The sequence below is a fragment of the Chelonia mydas genome, chromosome 22 (genome assembly GCF_015237465.2).
Source record: "Chelonia mydas isolate rCheMyd1 chromosome 22, rCheMyd1.pri.v2, whole genome shotgun sequence".
Lineage (NCBI taxonomy): Eukaryota > Metazoa > Chordata > Testudines > Cheloniidae > Chelonia > Chelonia mydas.
The window spans coordinates 9,535,476-9,558,450 of NC_051262.2; the positions used below are offsets into that span (position 1 = coordinate 9,535,476).

At 43.1% G+C, this 22,975-nt stretch overlaps 1 protein-coding gene across 2 annotated transcripts in view; it reads right to left on the bottom strand.

Annotated features, from left to right (window-relative positions):
* Positions 1-436: 436 nt before the first annotated feature.
* NCAPD3 (non-SMC condensin II complex subunit D3) overlaps positions 437-22,975 on the bottom strand; it is a 49,934-nt gene continuing 27,395 nt past the window's right edge. Inside the window, exons 17-35 of one of the 2 annotated variants that reach the window (XM_037882302.2) lie at positions 22,685-22,876; positions 22,233-22,330; positions 21,993-22,108; positions 20,503-20,610; positions 18,492-18,606; positions 18,292-18,399; positions 16,993-17,231; positions 16,182-16,261; positions 9,927-10,064; positions 9,435-9,568; positions 9,067-9,266; positions 8,291-8,401; positions 7,154-7,321; positions 5,930-6,099; positions 5,460-5,593; positions 5,228-5,305; positions 1,510-1,584; positions 1,350-1,410; positions 437-1,255 (exon numbers count right to left, since the gene is read on the bottom strand). In XM_037882302.2, coding sequence (XP_037738230.1) covers positions 1,144-1,255; positions 1,350-1,410; positions 1,510-1,584; positions 5,228-5,305; positions 5,460-5,593; positions 5,930-6,099; positions 7,154-7,321; positions 8,291-8,401; positions 9,067-9,266; positions 9,435-9,568; positions 9,927-10,064; positions 16,182-16,261; positions 16,993-17,231; positions 18,292-18,399; positions 18,492-18,606; positions 20,503-20,610; positions 21,993-22,108; positions 22,233-22,330; positions 22,685-22,876 — 2,437 coding nt within the window. In that variant the 3' untranslated portion in view covers positions 437-1,143. The remainder of the gene's footprint in view (positions 1,256-1,349; positions 1,411-1,509; positions 1,585-5,227; positions 5,306-5,459; positions 5,594-5,929; positions 6,100-7,153; positions 7,322-8,290; positions 8,402-9,066; positions 9,267-9,434; positions 9,569-9,926; positions 10,065-16,181; positions 16,262-16,992; positions 17,232-18,291; positions 18,400-18,491; positions 18,607-20,502; positions 20,611-21,992; positions 22,109-22,232; positions 22,331-22,684; positions 22,877-22,975) is intronic. The other variant, XM_037882303.2, reaches the window with a different exon arrangement.

The following is a 22,975-nucleotide window of genomic DNA, read 5'->3' on the forward strand; positions in this document are numbered from 1 at the left end:
GTACTGAGCATTAAAATTCAACACGACTTACCATCCTCAGTAAAATACTCACAACCTGCTTTCAGTGAAATGAATAAGATCATGTTCAAAATCTGCTGTTCCAACAGCTGCATTGAATGTATGCGTAAGTCACACCAGCCGGCTGGTGGTAGAGGCTTTATTTGGCTGTCATATACACCAGCCCCGAGAATGGGTGATCATAAGGATTGGGACACTGCAAGCAGCTGCTCTAATGGGTGGGGATCCCACAGGAATTCAAGTATTTATATGGATGAGCACAACGGCTGTTGGGGTGACTGTCAGAACAGTAGAGCTTCAATGTAGGCATGGGAGAGACAAAAGCAGTGGGCAAGAGATAAGGTGAATGCGGTAAGGCTAGAGATTAACAGAAGAAAATAATTTGGTTTTATCAAAGCAAGAAAAACGGAGAGGTGGGTGGAATTTGTTCTCTAAACATTTATTTTTCGTAAAATTGTAACAGCTGGAAATAAGAACTTCGTCCAAGAGTGGAAATATTCCATTTAGGAAAGAAAAGGAAGGCTATATATACATAGAATGGACCTTTCACTACACATAAATCCTTAATCACTTGCATTTATATCAGATTTACAGGTATGACAGTGTCAAGCTATTCTAGATTTGTAGAAAATATAGAAACTAGTAATATTATGAACAGGGGACAGCATGACACCAAGGGAATGATTTAAGCCAATAGCCATTCCAGTCATGTAAGGTAACAAGCTGTGACAAACATACCAGGTTCAACCAAGCCAGCATTCCTAATGGCTGCACTTACAATGGGCGAGAGCTTATGGCCAAGACAGACTTACGTTTCAAAATGGACAAGCCTTAAGTCCTGTGCAGTGAATAGTCAGCCATCACTAGATACTGCAGCTTCCTGGCACTCCCAGTTGTCCTACAGCAAAGCCTGTCATTAACTGCTCCAGTTTGTAAATCAAAGCAAACTTTTGTATGCGTGTGTGAATATAAACAAATAAAATGGAGGGGGATAAGGAGGGACACTTGTACACACAATGATCCATAATTATAACTGTAAAGGGAAGAGGAGTAGTTCATGGTCAACGTGATGAAGGTTCTATACAAGAGCGTTTCGGAACTACACACTGTGTGGATGGGGAAGGATCAGTTGGCTGGTTTCAGGGGAGCTTTCCGAAGGGATCTCCTTAGACTTGCAGTTGAGCTGCTTTTTCTCCTGGACGGAGATTCTACCTTCCACTGACGAGGCAGGGGCCCTCTACAGAAAGGAAACAATGACTGTTGGTTTATTTTAAAAAAAGACACTGGTATTAACTATAGCCACTGGTCGCTAAGGCCTGGGTTGAACTTACGGCTTATCAGGTGACGTCAGACAGAGAACATCTTTTTGTTGATCTTGGGATCCTTTTTTTTCTGCAAGCGACATTTACAAGTTAAACACGCACATTTTATCCTTTTTTTTTTTTTTGGTTTGGTTTTCTTTTAAAAGTTAGGAGCATGAAAATAACTTGCCTTGAGCTGAAGCAGGTGTGCGCGTCAGGCTGATGAAACTGACCCCAGCCCCAAAGGTCAAGTTATCAACGGTCTCTGAAAGAAACACACAGATCAGCAGTCAGCTTGTAATGCAGCCATAGGGCAAGACAATCCCTTAATACCCAACTCACACAAGCATGCATGCTTCTTTCTGGCCCACTGAACCAGGTATCAGCTCATCTTTTGCATAGAATAAAGGCAATGCAATGAGATTGGTCATCCTCACTGCCCACAGTCAAGTTTATACCTAATACTGATAGAACTTCTGCAAAAATTTCCTTCATACTGTGTGCCTGGGAGTAGGAACTGCAGCAATGACCCTAAACAAGGCAAATCCCTATCCCTTCCGGGTAGTAAAGTCATAGCCTGTGTTAGTATTTTTAGGTTTGCATGTGCTTCAGGAGGAGGATAGAGGCACATATTGCCAAGTGAATTAATAAAACTCTGTAGATGTTTAGCTAAAAGCCTAACTACCCCGTACAACTTGTTCTTTAATATTTAGGAAAAAAAACCTTAAGTTCAAGTCGGTGTGAATAGTGATTACTAGGAAGCTAGCAGCATTAGCAAAATACCTCCATTTCCTACAGTAGATCTCTACACTAATCCTTAGAAGTCTATATAGCCGGAAGCCAAAGAACTGGTCATTCAAGGCCATTCTAAAAGCACCAGCTGCCCTCTTGTCTTGGAAGCATAGAGCGCAAGCCTGTGCCTCAATCTTCAAGGTAACATACATACACGTGTTCATGATAATCTGTTTTTCACTATTAGACTTGAAGGAACCTACATGCTTTGGGGGCTACCAGAGAGTTCTCCTTTCCTTAAATCTACAACTGCTTGTCCACACCATCTCATTCACACCTGATCGAGCTCCCCCTGCTGGACACTCACCAGACTGCTGCGTTTGAATCCAAAGACAGGATCCTGTATACTTCCTAATCCCACTGCATCGAGCATACAGACACTGTCTCTGGCCTCTCAGGCTCATTCTCAGCAATTCTCATTGCTGTCTGGTACCCTTAGGACTCCACAATCCAGCTGCCTTTGGCCATAATCAGGGAATCACCAAGGCATGCCATTGCTGTCCAGCTTTATCTATCTTGCCTGGATTGGCTTTTGACTCATGAAACTGGCCTCTGAATTTCTTGACTTTATGCAGTGAAAGCCTTATCTTAAGGTAATGTGGTTTTCACATATGGCAAACGACTACACCTGCCTCATTTTACTGGATGCTACAGCTTTTTAGTATAAGAGGGAGAGAGCGAAATGGCAAACAGAATTACCAACAACTCTTTCCACACTCCCTGTTTTTATTGAAGCCACCCATAGATTATGTAGTGTTACCGCCGGTGTTTGCATTTACATTTCATAGTGAAGTAGTCTATTCTCTCCCAGGCCCTCTTACCCATTTTCACTGTTGAGAGCAAGCAATAGATGAGAGAAAGACCCAAGGGTGGCAGAGACTGATCTGCTAGCCAGCCTCTCAACATGTGAAGTCAGAAGTGATTTATAAAGAACTGCATCTGCAGAGTTTTACAAATGACAGACCAGAGAAAGAAATATGTTCTCCTCTGATCCTCTAACAACCAACAAGGCCCGGTGCCATCGTGCAGACACCTCAGTACAGATTAACTGAAGCAGCGATAATGCACTGTACAGCTTGTCACTGCTGAGAACACAGGCTGCCAGGAAACAAAGAAGGATTTTAGGCCTGGTGCCACTGGGGATTAACATTCTCCCCATTTTACAGCATATGGCTCTTAAGTGGAGCAGCAGCGCAAGCCCCCGAGACCGACATGCAGTCGATGAAGGAAAGATTTCGGCTCTGGATAGCATCCCAGTAGACAACATCTTATCTGCAAAAAGCGTTAAGTGCTCAGGTAGCCCAGTGGACTGGTGTGATGTAGATAACTAGACAGACAGAACAAGCATAAAAGAGTGGAGAATACACAATGGGTAAGGGTCAGATTGTCCATTAAATGCAACCAGTTGTCTGTGCTTGGCTTCTGTTTGCACATGGAGATCAGATATTTGCACATGTAAGCAGCCAGTCTGCTGCCTAAATGGCCATGCAGATATGTGAATACCCACTTTGTGTGCACACGAGGTATTTCTACACAACTGAGGTACAGGCAATCGTTCACACCTAACTTCAAATATCAAGCCAAAACTGTTTAATGACAGCCGACCTGTCATTGCTACAGTTAAGATGGAGTTTCCTTTATTTTTGTGGGGGAGGGTGAGGAAGTTGATCCCACACGCAGAGCGACTGGTATAGTATGCGCCCTAAAGAAATTCAGAAGTGGGAAAGGAAAAGGAGAGCAGACTAAATGGATTGATAAGGCAGCTCAGCACAGTAACATTTCATAGTCTCTTCTGCATCCATGCTCCAGTACATATGAACTGTACAAAAGTGGGGCTCTGGCACTGTACTGCCCACCCAGGAACTACCCCAGCGGTCTCCTCCAAAAGGATAACAGGAAGTGGGCTGCCACATTTCCCACTATCTCTGCACATGCTTGCCTCATTTAGATGATCAGAGGGATTTGGATTACAGACGCCCCCCTGATTTATGCAATCGTTCCGTTCCAGAAAGCCTTGTGTAACTCGAATTTTGCGCAAGTCAGAAATGTATACCCGTACATTACGCAAAAATTTCCGCAACTCGAAAGTCCTATTTCTGGCTTATGGAACATTTTCCGTAAGTACGAATTTGTGTAAGTTGGGTCTTGCGTAACCCGGGGAGCGTTTGTATTGCCATATGTCATTCGGATACTTCTAAAGTCTTAAGAAATGAATAATCAACTGTCTTTTATTATCACAAAAGGGATATTGTGTAACCCACAGGAACTAGATCAGAGATGGCTCCAATAAATGGAAATTTTTCAAGGTCAGGTTTTGTGAGGCTGTAATTTAGCTGCCACAGACATAATGGGCAGAGAGACACTTATGAGTGACCTGTGTATCAGAGTTCTCCCAATTCATTACTGCTGCAGTTTACATAGCTTGTTTCCACAGCTGAGAACAAAACGATTACTGCTTCCCCAACACTCACTTCAGCTCTTATTTAGAGAAGAGCTCACTCTCTGAGAACACTTCATAGGTTATTAATACCACTTTATCAGATCCAAGCCAATTGTACAAAGATCTTTCTGCTATTGCAGCTTGTCAACACCTTCAGTGATAGAATAGGTCTCGGCTGGGCCCTGAACTGGACTCTTCATCGAACCGAAGGCAAATGCCGAACAGGTATCCTTTCTAGTGTGGTGGTACTCGGTTCATGCTTCAGATGATCACAGGAAGCAGCGCTGAGCAACAGCACAGCACAGGCAGCCTGGGAGATGTAGGTCAGTCTACGGAACACTCCAATCAGATGATGAGCCAGGAAAAACTAGGGCAAACTCCCCTCCTCAGCAGCCCAGAAGTTGGGAGAAAAAAGGAGCCACTATTCCCTCCATTTATCAGCCAGGAGCACAGACCCTATTATATACTGACTCCACACTAGGACATCATGCTGTGGCTCTCGAAGACTTTCGTTTGGCCACCACGGCAATATAGCTATATAATAATCCAGAGATAAGTGGCTCTCCAGTAATGAAAGGTTGACTACCGCTGCACTACAGTGGGGGCTACATTGGTGCATCTGTACAAACAAGGGAGTTCTTGGGCAGCGTGGAACATATGCAGTTGGGTTACTTACGGTCAGGAGTACTGATTGCTCGGCCCACCAGGGAAACGTTCGCTCCAGTAGACTGTTGGTTTAGGCTACACAAAGATACTAAAAGTAACAAGAAAAAAAAAAGTTAAGGACAGAAAGCTGCTCCCCAAGACAGTTCTACAACCACACCTCCTGCTCAGAGGTCTAAACAACCAAGTGGCTTCCACATTAAACCTGCTCTATAATGGGCAAAAGCCTGCTGCTGGCTGCTTACCTTGCTTGCTGTCGCTTGTGCTTGCTGGAGAAGAAAGCCGCCTTCCTCCTACACTCTTGCTGCGCTGCTTGTTACTGGCTTCCATGGCTTTCTTGGCAGAGTTCAGGATGGCAAGCGTGCTCAGGGACATCTGCCTATTGGGCAAAAGAAGCCACAAATGTTCTAAGGAGCTTCCTTCTACAAGTCACTCCAGATGAGAAGATGTAGGGAAGATCTTGCTCACTCCCAACTCACTTTCAAATCCCCAGCAACCTCTCTCTCTCTCTCTCTCACATACACACACACTCACAGAGAACACAAAAGATAAGGCTATGGTGAAACAGCAGGGTCTAACTACTGCTGGTATTCACATTGTTGAGCTGAGCAAAGAGAAGATGACAGGCAATGCAATGGCTCTGGAGCCTTGACACACTACCTAATGCCTGTCTGCACAGCATCATTCTAACCCATTGTACATTTGCAATCCATACCTGGGTCTAAATGGCTGCTGTTTCAAAATGCCAGCTCTGGGTGTAGTAAACCCAAATGGAGAAGGGGAAGCAGGAGACCCAGACGACGAAGACCGTCTCTCAGCAACAGGTGACTGGGCTTTGTTGTTGTGGCCGCTAGGAGGTACCGCTGTGTCTGAACTTGGGGACTGCTAGAGAAGAGAAGGGGAAATGGGTTTGCCATAATTCCATTGTTTTAGGCATGTAATTTACATGACTGTCACACACACACACACACACCATATCATGTTATGTATACAATGTGTCTGGTTAATGCCAAGGAGCAGTATCTACAGGCCAAGGTTTTCAAAAATCACTTGTGAATCTGGGTGCTCAACCTGACATCTTAAAAGAGGTCTCAATTTCAATGGCATGAGTTGAAAGTCAAGCGCCTTTAAAATGTCATGTTATGTAGTCAGAAATTGAGGCGCTAAGGATCACTCATCACTTTTGAAAGTCTTGTCCTACAACATCTGAAGAGACGTATAATTTAGCTATTTCTAGTCAAGGGTGAGTTATTTCAGTAGTGACACAGTTCCCTTCACAAGGTGTAATGTAGGGAGAGAGGTCCCTATCACAGAAGGAGCTGTGAGAAATACAGCTGCCAGTTCCTCAACACCCATGGAGAGAAAGAACTTTGCCAGTTAGCAAAGGACTGGCCACAGCCAGCAAGTTCAAATGGATGCTCTCAAGTTAGACTTGCAGTTTTGGGTTTTGTACAAAAAATGTTCTCCCTAACTTTTCAGGCTGTGTAGACAAAGGTTTTCATGAGTTTTCTGATTGTATAAACACTGTGCATGGTTTGGATTTACATACCTGAGAATAGCTTGCAAACAAACATTGCAGGATTGTTCTAGAACAAAGAACCAGGAACTGAAATTGCCTAGAAAGTGAAGTTGAAACTGACGAGTGATATTTTGACTGTGGAAGTACAGAGCAATGCACATAGTATATTAGATTGGAAGATCTGTTTGAATTTATGGATGTGAGAGAGGTACGGGTTTTTGTCTGGATGGGGTTTTAGAAACTGTTATCAATGCCTCTAAAAAAATAAAGCCCTGGTCAGCAGGAACTATAGTGGTAAGAAAGATAGAGAAAAACCAGTCAGGTGGTATCCACTGGTTCTCTAGCATGATCTATAGCTATAAGCTGTATGACCACTGGGTGCTATTGCAGCATACACCTTACTCTGGTGGAAGCCAGTACCTGTATTGTGTTCATGACATTGATGACCTCTGTCTGACCTTCTCCCATCTCTCTCTCCCTGGCCAGTTGCTCTTCATATTTCTTCATGTCATACTCCAGCTCAGCTGCGAGCTGCTTGTCTACCGCAAAGAAGTCTTTGATTTCATTCCGATAATCTTGCATCACTTCCTGGAAGACACAACAGTCAATTTATTTTACTTCCCCATCTTAAAATCTCAGCTGACCAGCACTTACTGCCCATGTTCACATCATAGCTCTGAAAGTCCAAAAGAAAACGCTAGTTGGGACAGCAGAACTGTTTCTGTTTAAATGAAAGAGAGTGTCTATCAAAGAGGTCTACTGCTGATTCATGACTTTATAATGCTACTCATTGTTATGAACATTGAAGGTTTCTGCCCACTCCACAGAGGGAAGCCTTTTATTTAATGTACGCAGCCCTCTTCTGTACTCCCATCACCACCAGAGCAACCTGGCTATCGGAAAGGAATGGTTTACCCTACAAAGCTGTACGATACGTTTCACTGGGTTTCAAAACCTCCTCATATGATGTTAGAGCCGTGCAGTGAGACTGGAAATAACAGCGGGAACAGGAAAAATATACTTTGTTGTGGGCAGGATTGGGTGGGTGGTAACTTGCACTAAATCAATCACCAGTTTGTCATAAACAGAATTTCAGCACTCTGAAGTAAGTTTGGTTTTTTTTTAAATAAAGGTTTTAATACTTAAATTTAAGCAAGGGATAAAAAGAGAGACTCAGATGTCTATTATAACAGGAGTTAAAGTATTTTTTACATGGTTTAAGCAAGATTTGTTTTATTTTTTTAGTGGTAAAAATTGTATCTGAATTCCGTGTGTGTGTGTGTATAAAAATATTTTAAAAACTGACAATTTTTTGTTTATTTTTTTAGTAGCACGTGGCAATCTGTCTCTCTTGTGGGATTTGTAAGATCTAAGGTTTTTGCCGGGGGAACGGAATAAAAATGCAAGATACAATGTAGGAGCGGGTGGGAGTGGATACTGTGGGGCAGGACAGGAGCGGGATTAAAAAACAGCCCACGCAGGGCTCTACCTTGGGTTCTACTTCTGGCCACACTTCCAAATTCGCAACCTGAGAGAAAATCACAAGTCTTTCCTTACCCGGAGATAGTTCATGAGGTCTCTCAGAGCTGGAATCCTAGTCTGTTCCAACAAAGACTTCAAAGAAGTGATTATTGGGATGATGTTTTCTATGAAGATCTTCTTCTGAACCTGTAGTTTAAATAACACACAAACACTTAACATGACAGAACAAGGGATGGTTCATTTCATTCTTATGTAGATAAATGGCCCCTAAACAATAAACGAGTAACAGCTTAATATAAGCACACATGTAGTGTAGTGATGGTTTCACTTTATCCCAATCCATGATCTGCCTTTTACGCTGGTCCACGTCAGTCATTCTAATGGCAAGTTGCTGACAGCTGCATCAAAACCTATCATTAACTTCAAACGCTTCACCCGTCAGTGTCTCTTAGAGCCAAACTGAGCCACAGTGTAATTCCATTGATTTTAGTGGAGTCTTGTCTGTTTACACCAAGTCTGAATTGGGCTCTTGAACTAGGGAGAAATCATTTTAAACATGTTAGTCGCCAAACTGCTGGCACATTCTAATTCAAATTGTCTGTTCAAGTGTAGGTAACCTCCAGAAATCAACAGTCCTTTATAGGACATTTTCATTTTGCAACACATGCTGCTTGCACAGATTCACTAGCTGTCCCCAGATCACAAGGAATGTATGGGCATATAATCTGGGGAGATGGGTGGCAGTCCCTACTATAGATCAATGACTTTACTCAAGATTGTCCCTAGCTGCAGGTGTAGCTTTCATTCAGTGCTGTGCCCACTCTTCCCACTGCATGCCAAGTGGTACTCACTTGTGAGATGAGTTTCTTTTGTGCTGCCTGCATGACAGCATTGGCCATGGCCATTTCATCCTCAACTGGCTGGATATCTTCATCTGGTTTAGATCTCATAGTAGACAGTTTGATCTCTTTGCAGCTAAGGACTTCAAATGTATCTGAGAGCAATTCATTGGCTTCCATGTCCAGTGGGAGGATGCCATCCACAAAGCATGCTGTAAGAGATCAGGAGGAGGAAGATTTTTATTCCCAGAACCATGCTGCTAAATATAAGCCAGGGCAGAAGGGTCCCTGTGCTGCACCCAGAGGCTAAAACGATGCAACTGGCTCATCACAGGATTTATGTTTACAGTACCCATTCTGTGCCAAAAATGATGCCCTACCCAGGATGTTCAGGCTGATTTTAGAAGTGATGTTGAACCTTTGCTCATCTGTAAAATGCTCTAGCAGGAACCTGTAGATCTGCATTCTTTTTCCTTTGTTATCTTTCCCCTTCAGAGAAAAGAGATTCTTCTCCCTGTATAGATAAAGACATTTTACCTCAGGCTAACACATGTACATGGAATTACAGAAGTAACTAGACTAAATCTAGGAAGAAACGTTTGAATGCCACCTTAAAGGTCTAGAAACCTATTGCATAACACATACCCACACATACTATTCAGAAGTCTCTCATGGAAGGTGCCGGGGGAAGGCAGAGCGTTGTTACCTTAATATAAATTATTCTTAGGATTTTATCTTTCATTGCCGCGCACTATAAAAAGTGACCAAGAAAGCTTTGCTCCAGGCCCAAAGACTGCATGCCCAGCACCACACTGATATTCACATGCAACTCCCATTAACATTAAAAGAGAGGTGGCCAAATATTCACTGACCGCTCACTCTGGGGGAATTTGTTGTACTTCTCGTGTTTCTCATAGCTGTTGAAGTGGAAAATGCACTCGATGAAGTGTTGGGAGAACATGACTGGATTCCTCTTCAGTAACAAGTGCACCAGGCAGAACTCCCCAAACCTGGATACAGAGTTGAAAAATTAGAACCACCAGAAAACCTCTTTCATTCTGGGGGCCACCTCCTGAATTATAGCGAGGTGTCCTGCTAATTCAGCAACCCCACAGGTTCTACTCAAAGGGCATGGTAGAAACAGACTCTGGAGAATTAAATCTTCCTCAATACGACATTTAACCCTTTCATAGACATTAAGGTCAGAAAGGACCATTATGATCATTTAGTCTGACCTCCTGCACAATGCAGGCCACAAAATCTTACCCACCCACTCCTGCGATAAACCTCTCACCTATGTCTCAGCTACTGAAGTCCTCAAATCATGGTTTAAAGACTTCAAGGTGCAGAGAATCCTCCAGCAAGTGACCCATGTCCCATGCTGCAGAGCAAGGCGAAAAACCTCCAGGGCCTCTTCCAATCTGCCCTGGAGGAAAATTCCTTCCCGAACCCAAATATGGCGATCAGCTAAACCCTGAGCATGTGGGCAAGATTCACCAGCCAGATACCCAGGAAAGAATTCTCTGTAGTAACTTTCTCTCCCACATCAGGGCTTTGAGAAAGATGCTGAACTATTTACTTTAAGCCCCGTTTTTCCCCCATCCAGAATTGTGCTGAAAAGCTTTCAGCATCTATGGTGCACATTTATTTCTCTTTATAATTCAACACAGTTAAGAGAGAGAGAGAGAGAGAAGTAACTTTGATGAACAATAAACCAGGCATAACATTTTCAATAACTCTTGGCCTTGTCTACACTATGTGGGGAGATCGATCTAAGTTACGCAACTTCAGCTGCGTGAATAACGGAGCTGAAGTCGACATACTTAGATTTACTTACCGCGGGGTCCACACTACGCGATGTTGACTGGAGATGCTCTCCCGTCAACTCCCCTTGCACTTCTTGTTCAGGTGGAGTACAGGAGTTGACGGGAGAGCAAGCTGCGTTTGACATCGATCGCCGTGCGTTGATCCCCGGTAAGTGTAGACAAGCCCTATAGTGACTTCCAAGCCTAAGTCCTGTTTTAAAAAGTGACAGACACTTAGGAGACTAAGGCCCAGATTTTTAAAGGTATCAAGGCACTGCTGCACCCAGCATCACAACACCTAGCTGATTTAGGAGCCTACATATTTTCAAAAGGGATTTAGGCACTTAGAGTAATTACAGCTTTAGCCTGGACAATGGTCAGTTGAGTTGATAATACAAGATTCTGTTACAAACAGAAGGCTTCTTCATCCCTCTCAGCCTGGTACACGCTGTTGTGGATCAAGACAGTAGTTTAAACAAACAATGACAAAGGTTTTGCAAGCTCAGTGACCTTGGATTATGTTGACTGATGAGATTCAGGTTTGACTGGGAGTGGGAGCTTGGCCACACACAAAAGAAGGAAGAAAATTGCCTTGTGGTTAAGGCACTCAACTAGAACTCAGAACAACTAGATTTAATACCCGGTTTTGCCATGAACTTCCTGTGTGACTTTGTGCAAATCACTTAGTTGCTCTGCGCTTAGGTTTCCCATCTATAATATGGAAAGAGGAGTTTCTCCTACTTCACAAGGGGATTGTGAGGATAAACACAGTCATGTCTGTGTCATGCTCAGACATGACTGTGATGAGCACTATGAGAGTGTGTAACTACAATCTCATTTCAAAGCTACCACCCAAATGGCAGCTGCTGCTAGGGACAGGATGCTAAATTGGAACAACAGGACTCAAATGCTGGAAAAGATATGAAAGCCTGCTCAGATAAAGGTATTTTAGCAGACCAGTGTGGGGACACAAGACCAGAGGACCAGGAAAGCTAAAGTACTGAACTGGAGGGTCTCGGCTACAGTGAAATGCACAGGCACAGCTGTATATGAAAGCTTGCATAGTTCTTACTGGCATTAGATCTGGCTCTCGCCAATGCTGCTGGCTGTCCACAGCAAGCCAAGTTGAGGGGCAAAACAGTACATTCCATGAGACATTAGACTTGGCAACAAGCTGTCCCATGTCCTTGAAACAGACTTTAACTTATGAATTCAATTAACTTTGCAGGTCCACTTTTTGGTTTTTACACTAGAGGTCTGGGCAGAATTTTCAGGAGCTGCTGAATGGGTTGTGCATGGAAAAGTCATAAGCAACACTTAACTGCTTTTACTTCCTATCAAGAAATACAAAGGATGATGCTCACTCAGGAAACACCTGTGTACTGGGAAAATATTCAGGGAGTTTCCTGGACTGAGTTATCATCAGTGATCTGACCAACGGACAGCAGCTGAGGCCTGGCCTGAGGCACAAGGGATACCAACAGGTGGAGTCTAGGCATGTTTGCACAGTAGTAAAGCATTCACAAGGGGAATAGATTGGAAAAAAACCTCTGGCCTGGAAAAGGTTTTGGTGCAGGGAGCTCTTATGCATCATTTACTCTCCGATGTCATGCCTTCACCATCTAATCTGGCATTTTATAGTAGTTTACATTCTGCCCTTTGCTATTCTGGGAGATCAGAAACACATTCACTGCAGAAAGTTTAAAGTCCTTTACCCATACATACCTGGCTTTAGGTATCACCTGAGTTCTCTGAATTCTACGGAAAGGAAGATGGTATTTGCTATGTATGTGTGTAGTGTGAAATGCAAAGGGTTTGAGATCTATCCCTACACGGATCCGGGGGTCAGAACTACAGGTTGCTTTAGTGAAAAACGCTTGCATGAAGGTAAGCCCAGGGAGGAGATAGGGGAGGGACAGAAATAAAGCTAAAAAGCATCTAGGTGGAACATGATTTTTAAACATGGTTCATATGACTGTGTGTGGGGCGCGGTGGGGGGGGAATCCTAACAACAAAAATTGTTAGACACTCATTTTGTCTAGACCTATGTTTAAAAGGGATCTACAAAGGATTTTTAAAAAGGGCCATGGGGCACTTTGGCTTTATTTATGATACAGCCATAAGGCTTGTCTTTTTGGGAAGGGGAAAACGGAGGGGGTTTCTCCTTGCTTTTTTACATATGAATTTCAGGTCTTGTCTGCCTTAGAACAGTGTTGTCTTGAGAACTAGCAAAGTGCCAGCACTGGAAGAAAAGATATTACCAATTAAAAAATGCAATAATATATATTACCTCACCTACCTTGTCTCTAGCATTGCAAGAGTTAGAGAGTGAAACCTGAGCTATTTAAGGGGAGGGATTTTTATCATCAGCTCTTTAACTATAGTTATTAACATTTTAGACATTTGTTAAAGATTCAGCTATCCCCATTCCACATATGAAAGAGGGAGAACTCACAGACATGCTCTCTGACATCCAGGAAATACACCTGCATAACCAGGGGAGACCAGGCTTGCTGTTTCTCAGCTAGAAAGCAAGGAGAAACTTCTCAACTCCCCCCACCACATTTTCCCATGCCTTATTAAATCAGAAATGGGAAAAAGGGCAGAAGCCATTAAAAAAAAAAAAACAATTCCCTGGCAGCTCACCTTTAAATACATTCCCTAAGCAAGTCCTCAGGGCCTCATACAGTTCATCCCCATTTGAGCAGGCTGCCCAAATTAATAAGCTCGATGTGCAATTGTTACAGATGTGATTTAAGGTAAGAATTCGAGAGCTAAAATGAAGGCCGAATCATTCAGTCAGCAGCTCAGCAGGCCGTGCCTAGCAATTGCAGCTTATGAAGTCAGTGAGACCCTGCACTGACACCATGCAGGTGAAACCCAAGCACGTTATGGTGAGGTAAGAAGAAAGCTTGACGCTTTGCTATGAATCACTGTGCTTTGGGAGACTACTGGAAGTCAGGCCATTAACCCTATTTGAACCTGGGGTTAAGTTCGCTATTCCAGATGTAAATAGCTGTGTGGGCACTGAAACAACGCCGATCATTGCCCAAGCAAAACCTTTTCATTCGAGTACTTTAAATTGGTCATTGGAAAAGAAAATGTTAACTGCCTTAAAAAGGAGCAATTATCAGGTCAGTAGGTTTGTTTTCCCTCCCAGAAAGTTAATAATTAGTATTGATCTGAGAGAATCGGTAACTGTGCTGATTCAAGTGGTATTTTGTTTCAAGGATTCAAGTTGAATTCAATCTACTGTACAATAAAACAACAGGAAAAGCAGTTAATGTAGAGAAGCAGTAGTTACCTTCTGACATGCCTATGACTGGGGTGTGTCTAAAGTCATCCCCCTCGCTTCTCCCCATATCAAAAGTCACCAGTTATGTGCAACAGAATAAGCACTTGACAAATTAGCTTAATTGCCAAGAGAGTACAAAGCAGCAGCTGAAAATCAAAGCATGTATAATGTTCTACTTCCCAGAACTCAGAAAGCGAAGAAAACTAAACAAAAATCCAATTTTATATATTTTGCAATGTTAGTCATTGCAAGGCCAAGAGCTGTATGTCAATCCCAGCCTGGAATAAAGGGTTTTTGTCTGTGTGCACCTGCTGAATATAAATGCCCAGAAACAGGCTCCCAACAGAAACTGTTATTGTTCCATACCTAAAGCGTTGTGAATACGATGCAGCAATGCCGCCACCTACTGGGAAGGGCCAGGATTGATTATAAAAGTGCTCATGAACAGGCCCAGACTGATGGCCCTGACTGTAATCCTCAATTTATTTGGAGTAAGCAGGAACACTGACAGCGGTTGAGCAAGCTTCCGCTGCACGCATCATCTACCCATCCATTCCCTAGAAGGGTAACCTGCAAGGGAGTTCATCTCTCCACGTCCCTCTCAGTCACTGCCCTTCCTACTGAGACAGACAACAAGGGTCCTTGTCAGTACTAAATACAGTGGAGCTCTATATTAACACCCATCCAGTAAGAACTAGACCAGAACCACCAAATTACTGCACCAAGGCCAAAACGGGTGTCAGACAGTAATAACTTATGGTATCTTTTGAACTACATTTGGGTAAAATCAAGATCTTTAAGCCCACAGAACCCAAGCAATTCAGATTTCAGACTAATTCTGCAGGATCCCTGGTATCAGTATCGCAGGAGATCTTCAAGCCATGGTATGATGTTTAAAAGGAAAATGAACAACAACATGCAAAAACAAGTTAGAGTATTGAACTGTAACCTAAGTCTACTATGTAAAGTGGGAGGGCAGTTTTTAGAACACCTGTTTCAAAGTTCCCATTCCCACATGTATGTAAATCAAGGCAAGATAGAAAGGGCAGAGCTGCCCTGTAGTCAGTGCCACCCTAGGGTACTCCCTTGTGGCCTGATGTGTCCTTTCTGGCACCCTACCTCAGTTTCCTTCCAGTTTACACCCAGAATCTTTAATAAATTAAAGTCCAGGAGAGAAGGAATATTAAATATCATCTGGTTCCCTAAAGAGCCCTTTTGGCCTCCCCTTAGTTTCCAGGTTTCACAGCTCTACATCCAGGGGGACTGTTTTAAATCCTGGCCTCTATGGCCTGCGAACTCTTCTCCCCTCAAGTTCAGGGGTTGCACAGCCCTCGTTCTTAGGGCCTGTGTGCTGGCTGAATTCTTCCTCTCAGCAGCTCCTTCCAGCAGCTCCTCCTTGACTGGGCCTGGAACCTACTTTTGAGTCACCCACTCAGTCAACTCAGTCTCTTGATCCACCCCAAGTGGGCCTAATAACTCCAAACACCAGGCAACACTGGCTTGGGAAAGAGGGGAGTCTTGCCCTGCCTGTTCTATAAAGCAGACTTGGGGCTTTAAATGAACAATGGTCTGGAATGGCCCTACATCCTCCCTCTCCTAGACACTAACTGCTTTCCTGGACCCTCTTCCTCACTCCCAATGACTACTTCCATTATTTTCCCGGCCCGCATCTGCTTTCCCTGGACACATGGAAAGAGTAACTGGCCTCTCCAGTCATGCCCTCTGACCTAGAGGCCAGTACCCAGTTCCATGCACACATGAAAGAGGGAACCGATTGTATCGCTCACTCTTCTCCCTCCTGTCACTCTTGTACTTTCAGATCAGGTCAGGATCGGAGTGAAGTTTCCCACTCCTCCATTCCCACTTTCAAAATTTTATTAGGGCATAACTAGGGAGAAAGTGGGCAGGGATTAGAGAGCACATGATCTTTCTCATGGAGATTTCTCTGTTACATTCAGAATTAACAGCTGGGATGTGAGATTCAGTTTGCTTTGCTATCCGGATAGTTTATGGAACTGGTATCCTACCTTGCAATATCTGGGTTGGGATCCACCAGAGAACTGACAAATCTGAAGAACAGGGACTCCTTCCACTTCACAAACTCCTCCTACAGGAAAGAAGTAGACAGTGAACCGTCAGCATGAACCAGGAATGAATGACTCTATTTCATTTTTCAGCTTGCACCCAGATACACCCTCTGGGTCATATCAGGAGGCACACAAAATAAAGCTCAAGATTCCTTAATTCTGAAAATAGTACATTTATTTAAATGCCATAGCAGCAAGTGTCCTGATTTACCATTAAATGTTAGCAGAACAAGGGAAGAGAGAGAAAATCTGAACTCCAATGCTGAGGTGCCAAAAAGGCATTCCTTTACACTGTTCTCATGAATTAACACATTGGTAGTCTGCCTACCTAGGATACATTATTAAACCGGGGGTAGACTATCTTCTGCCTCTCACATATTCATGTCCACACCATAACTGATAGATCACCAGAGAAGGTTAGTGCCCTGCTTCTGCTTGGTGGACACCTGTTACATCCATCTACTGGGGGTGAAATTGCAGATTCAAGAAAAAACATGATAGACAAACCTTGAACTAAAATCATTTGGATAGCCTGATGAACTACCATGCTGGAAGTCTATTTATTCACCCTAGTTAACGAACTATGGCAGTAACAGTTTACTGTTAAGTGCATCTTAAAGTGTGGGGAGATTGAAAGGGTATTTTAGGGTCAATCTTAAAGCAGCGTATCCATTGTGCAGGTTGCTAGGATTCTGTATTTTGGAGGCTGTTGGAACGGAGTAGTGAGAACTAGCCTAAGCCCGCTAGTCACCTGAAGAAGGTTGGTAAGCAGGATCAGTGTCTGCTTGCGGATGAAGGGCTTCGGGTCCTTCAGGCACATGGAGATGTTGGGAATGTATCTGTCCACCATGGTGGTGTAACGGACACACAGGTCACACATAACTATGACAACGTTATTGCGAATGGCCACATCCTCAGACACCTCTAGCTCACGAGCTAGGGCTGCGACACATTTCTTTGCTAGATCCTCATGCTGCAGACACAGCTTACCTGTCACATAGAGAGGAAAGAATTGGGGCTATGAATGTTACAGTTCTTCACCTCCTCAGGGCTATCTTTCCACCTCCTCTTGGTGGCATACAAGTCAAAACACATGGACAGAAAAATAAGGCCAAGGAGAAATGAAAGCAGAAAATAGCGAGAGCAAGAAGTAAACAAGGGAATAAAAGCAAGAAAGTCTTAGTGAAGACTGTATGAGAAACCCACAACCCACCTCAAGGAAAATGTAATCAAGGAGGAGGATTGTCCCATCCCTCTTCTGAGAAAACATGAGGCTTATATCATGGATCTAGTAACCCCATTTCCTCTTTTCCAAAGGGCCATAGGGAGTTCAGAGTGCAGCCTAATGTCCTATGCATAACAAGAAAAGAGCCACCCCAATAACATTACTAGGAAGCCTTTAAAAATAACACTAATATTTTGCACCTCTAAACGTTTCTAAGCTCTTTAAGAACAAAGGATTGAGCGTCATGAGGTGCATAAGTGAGGAAGCAATAGTACTCCCACACTAGAGAAGTGATATGTCCACAATCACACAGGAAGTATAAAGCAGAGCTGGGAACAGAATCTAGTTCTAACATCCTTCCTCATATAGGAGACAAATATTCTACCCGGCCTTTAACACAAAGGCTCTGGCTCATCATTCGTATAAGTCAAACATATAAACTGTCGTCAGACAGCTTTTCTAACGCAGCCTGCTCTGGAAAGCATTGAATTCCCTCCATCCCCCTGCTGAGCCTCTTGTGCATCACGTAATTCCATAATCAGATGCCACCAAGCTGGTGCAAGTCTGCAGGGTTCTTCAGGTCCCGCTAACTGTGCTACTCACTGTTAGATATGGTAAAGCTACATATTTTTATTGGTGTGTGCACATAGTCACTGCAGGGAGTTACCTGAAAGCTTGGAGCTGTATCACTATAAACACTGAATACAGTTCATCTCTGTGTGTAAGCTCATGCAGAACAGCTGTAGCAATTGTAACCAGGGAAGAGAGAAAAGGGTAGGAATCAGTGGTACACAGCATCTATTCCCATGACAGGGCAGCTCTTACCTAGTGTAATGAATGCATGGGCTCTGACCACTGACGGCATAGCAGATCCTCTGATTTGGGACTGTGGCTGAGAAACTGGGAGTTCCTCACTATCTGGAGGACTAGACACTGGGAAACAACAGACCAAAAATTAAAATACCCTCAAAACCAGAGAGTTTTAGTTCATAAATGCAAATTTAAGAGTAAACGGAGGGCCTCACACTGATCTACATTGACAGGACAAGCCAGAATAGACTGAATCAAAAGAAAGATGCGTTTCTCCACTTTGGCTGGACATAACTGTGCAGTCTCACCCAAGGTGAAGAGATGTCTCACCTAAAGAGAAAAGCAACACTGTCAAAAGAGAACAGCAGGGCTGACAATTAAATCAACAAGCTTCCACACGTTACCCGAGTCAGCCAGCGTTTCAACGGTGCTACAGCTTCCAAAAGAGCTTAAAATTCCCTCTGCCCTTTAAAAGGGAAGGCATCACCTGTGTATGAGGCTCAGTTAGATCTAATTTGTTACTGTCTAACTGCAAAAAGAAAAGGAGTACTTGTGGCACCTTAGAAACTAACAAATTTATTTGAGCATGAGCTTTCGAGCTACAGCTCACTTCATCAGATGCTGTAGCTCACAAAAGCTTATGCTCAAATAAATTTGTTAGTTTCTAAGGTGCCACAAGTACCCCTTTTCTTTTTGCGAATACAGACTAACACGGCTGCTACTCTGAAACGTGTCTGACTACAGAGAGCCAAGTTCCTTTAGATCTGTTCCTACTACATGGTTAATTTCAGTGGTGACATGTACTATTGACAAGTTGCAAACGGGAAATTAAACTACTATTTTTCCCAAAAAAACAAAAATGAAGGCAATAACATGATGCATTTTGCATTAGTACAATCACTGCAGCTCCCCCAGAACTCTTGAAATCAAGTCTATTCTGTAGCTTTCTGGCACATCACTCAAAATTTCCATTAGGAATGATATCCAGTCACTTACACACAAAAGTCTATAGACATGTACTCGGAGAAATACCACAGGGATTTAGTATTTTCCCCTATAACTGTAAACTAATGATGTTTTCCCCTCTCTAGAAACCTCAAGATTTGAGAAAGTAAGAGTGGCAAGGGAATAGAGGAGCTATGCTTCTTCAGCCTCCAATGGATGCAAATAATGACTAGATCCCTTTCAGAATGGGCTGCTCTACAAGAGAATATGTGAAAATGAGAATTTCTTACTCAAAGCAGCTCTCTGTGTATTAAAGTCAGATCTGCTGACTTGAGTTGACAGAGCTTTTACTACTTCTAACTACTGCCACTCCTGCCAAACCAGCACAACACTGGGAGAATGAAGTGGATTCTGTTCTGGATTGTGCAGCAACAGGATACTCAATCATATTCCAATTGAAAGGATCACCCGTGCAACCCCACTTTGCCTTCAGATTAAGAGCTCAGCTACATTTCTGCATCCCAAGTGAAAGTAATAAAGTTGCACAGATCTAACTGACGTTATAATTTTAAGAGAATGGGGTTGCACAGGTCTAAACGAGGGCAACCTTTTGTCTACAGAATGCTTTACTGTGGTGGCAATATGTGAATCAGAAGGAACCTATTTTTACGTTCAATCCATGGACTTGAAATTTGCTGACAAATTCCCATAAAAGAAGCACATCTGATGTAGAGCCACTGAGATTAAAGAAAAGGTCATGGCACTGATCACATTTGGAGTGTTGTCTTCATTACCATAAGGGCTGGAAAGAGGTTTATTTATTTATTTATTTTTGTAGTTTAAGGAAAGGCTAGATTCTGTAGAAGTTGATAGCCTGGGCTGTCCCACTCATCAAGGAAAGCTTTCCACTTGCAGTCTACTTTCCAAGCCCTACTTCTTATTGTGTGTAACACCGTGTCAAATTTGTGGTGACTGGCCTGGGCCTGTTGTTCTCTAGGACTCACAGGAGAACAAAGTATTGCATCTCATGAACTATTCCAGTGAATATTTTAAAAACAAATATATAATTCTAATTCATGTTTATTTCCATAATAAATATCAGAAAAGCAAGCTAAAGGCCAAAAAAAAAAAACAACCCCCACAACAAAAAATCCTGTATCAATGTACAAGGCAGAGTACTCCAGAGAACACTGCTCAGCTGGACAATCATGGAATCATCATTTTAAAGAGGGAACAAATGAATTCTTTGATCAATCAGTACAGAAAGGATACCAAGCTTACCAAGAGGTCTTCTTGCAGCTGCTCTGCTCCATCCTCTTTGAGGACTATACTGGAGATGTAGCACTCACAGACAGATACTAGATCTCCACATACCTGGTTGAGCAGCTTCTGTTTCAAGATGAAGGCAAGTCAATGCAGTGCTCGTTAAAGAAATGCATCATGGGTAAAGCATCCTCCATGCATTAGTCCTGAAGTGGTAAATGAAAACCTTTTTCTCGAATCTGAAATGAATACTCTCTCTCAGCGCCCTCACACTAAGCAGTTTCTCTACGGCTAAAAACTTGTCCCAGTCTTTGTTTAGCAATCTAGCTGCAGGAATCAGCTGCAAACAAAATATGGGTAAAATCTACAAAAGAACATCTGATCTGAACAGTTATTTTCCTCTTTAGGTTTTAACTTTAAAGGCAGGGGTTGTTGGTAACTAAGGAGAAAGGGCCAATTGTCTTCATTTGGCATTGCTTTATGAACCTTACACTCTCCTAATGATAGAAATAGAAGAACCCGCTTTAGCACATTGGTATAGGAATTTACTAAACAGCATCTCAGCAAAGCACAGTGGTTCCTACAGCAGCTAGTGTGGTCACTGCATTTTTTCAAGCTATTTACATAGCTACCCATGGTAGGTGTCTAAGACACCATTATGAGGTAGATGTGATTAATATTGGGAAAGAAAATTGATCCATATGTAGGAAGAGTCTAATATTGAGGGAAAAACTCATGCCAATTTAGCCTTTTTTTTTAAAAAAAAAAAACAACAACACTGCTTAGGGTGAGCTCCAGAGCTTAGCTACTGAAGATAGCCAACTTCCCAGCTACTGAGACAGAGCAGACAGATGGGGCATAAAAGGAAGGGAAACCAGGTGGCAAAATTAGAAGGGATGCAGAATTCTCCACCAGTGAGTTAGAATCTCCCTAGCTTTCTTTTATAATGAGGTCTGCAGAATGGGGAAAGATCTTCACACAAACCTGCTCCCCTTCCCAGTTTGCCTTGGCTTTGTCACAAGCTCTTCCATTAACATAGCCTGAGAAACACGGTCACCTACTTGCACTTGTTTGAGTCCATAGCAGGTTGGTAGTGACCAACTTAATCTATGGTGGCATATATAGAACGTGTCTGTAGCCTCAATATAAACTAGTGGAAAAGCATCCAAAACACAAACCCTGTATCAAAACAGGCACTACTGTAGGTCCCCTAAGGAAGTGAATTCAGCGGATTTCAACTGCAAAACATTCTCTTGGGGAAAAAAAAAAAAAAGAAGCAGCTCTCTCAAACCCATCCTTAACACTAGGTGTATGCCAGTGCTAGTATGATATACCAATCAAGATGGCTAAACAGAAAAGAGGTGCAATTTTCTAGAGTCAGAAGTCTCTTTCCTTTGTGCGCTGAAGAAACCAGCATTTTCACGAGAGAAAAATGTCTCCGGCTTCGAGAGACAACCTTCTCGAGATGTGTGAAATACACTTTTAAAACAGTCTATTCGAAGCCCCACCTGTGCCTCCCCAGGGGCATCTGTGTACGCATGGCAGAGCTTCTGCAGAGCTTCAACAGCTGGGCTGATCACCTCCAGGGGACACTTAAACTCCTTCAGCCAGCACTTGATATCATCTGAAAAGAAGGTCAAACACCTAGCTGAGGTGAGTGCTCATGCTAGCTGACTATGAATAGAAAGACAAAAATACAGTGGAGCTGGGAGGCAAAGCTGAACACTGACCCACACCAAGGCACTCACCAATCAGCCTGCCCTGGGTGTTTCTGGGGAGATGCTTCGCAACGTGTCCAATTACACAGAGGATGTGACCTGCGGTATTAGTGCTGGTATTTTGCTGTCTGAAAGGCCATAAAGGGGACAAATAGAAACATTAATCCAAGAAGAAAAACTGACTAGAGTCAGAAAATCCTTTCATTTGGATTATGCATGCTGAAGGCAGAACTGTCAGGGTGAATGAAAACATGATAGAGCTTGAAGGCAACTTTAAGGTACTGGATGATCGGGCTCTAGCTCAAGGCTGCAGGCCACTGCTTCTCTCCTAGACGGAAGCACTGTTAGTTTAAATTAAGCACTTTGATCTAAGCAGTCACCAAACAGCACTCTAGCTGTGGAGAGACAGGAAGAGGAGATCATTTTCTTGGCCTGCCCTGCATGTCTTTTAATTGCCGAATGATTAAGATAAAGGCACACACCTGCTGACACTGTCCCAGGATTCGATTATCTTGGAGTAATCCAGCTTGGGTGAGGAACCTGCTACCTTTGCGAGCAGCATCCAGGCTGATGCAGCATGCTCTGTTTCCACATATGACATTACATTATTTATGAAAGTAGAGGAGAATTTCTCCTTCTGGGACCATACGTAAAAAGCTTTGTTTAAATAACGGCTGCAAGGAAGACAGAAAGGAGAAAAGAGCTAAGCATGCCACAGACAAAACAGCTCACCTCTGGATCTATACTAAGGGCCAGCAGTTTTAGCCAGGCCA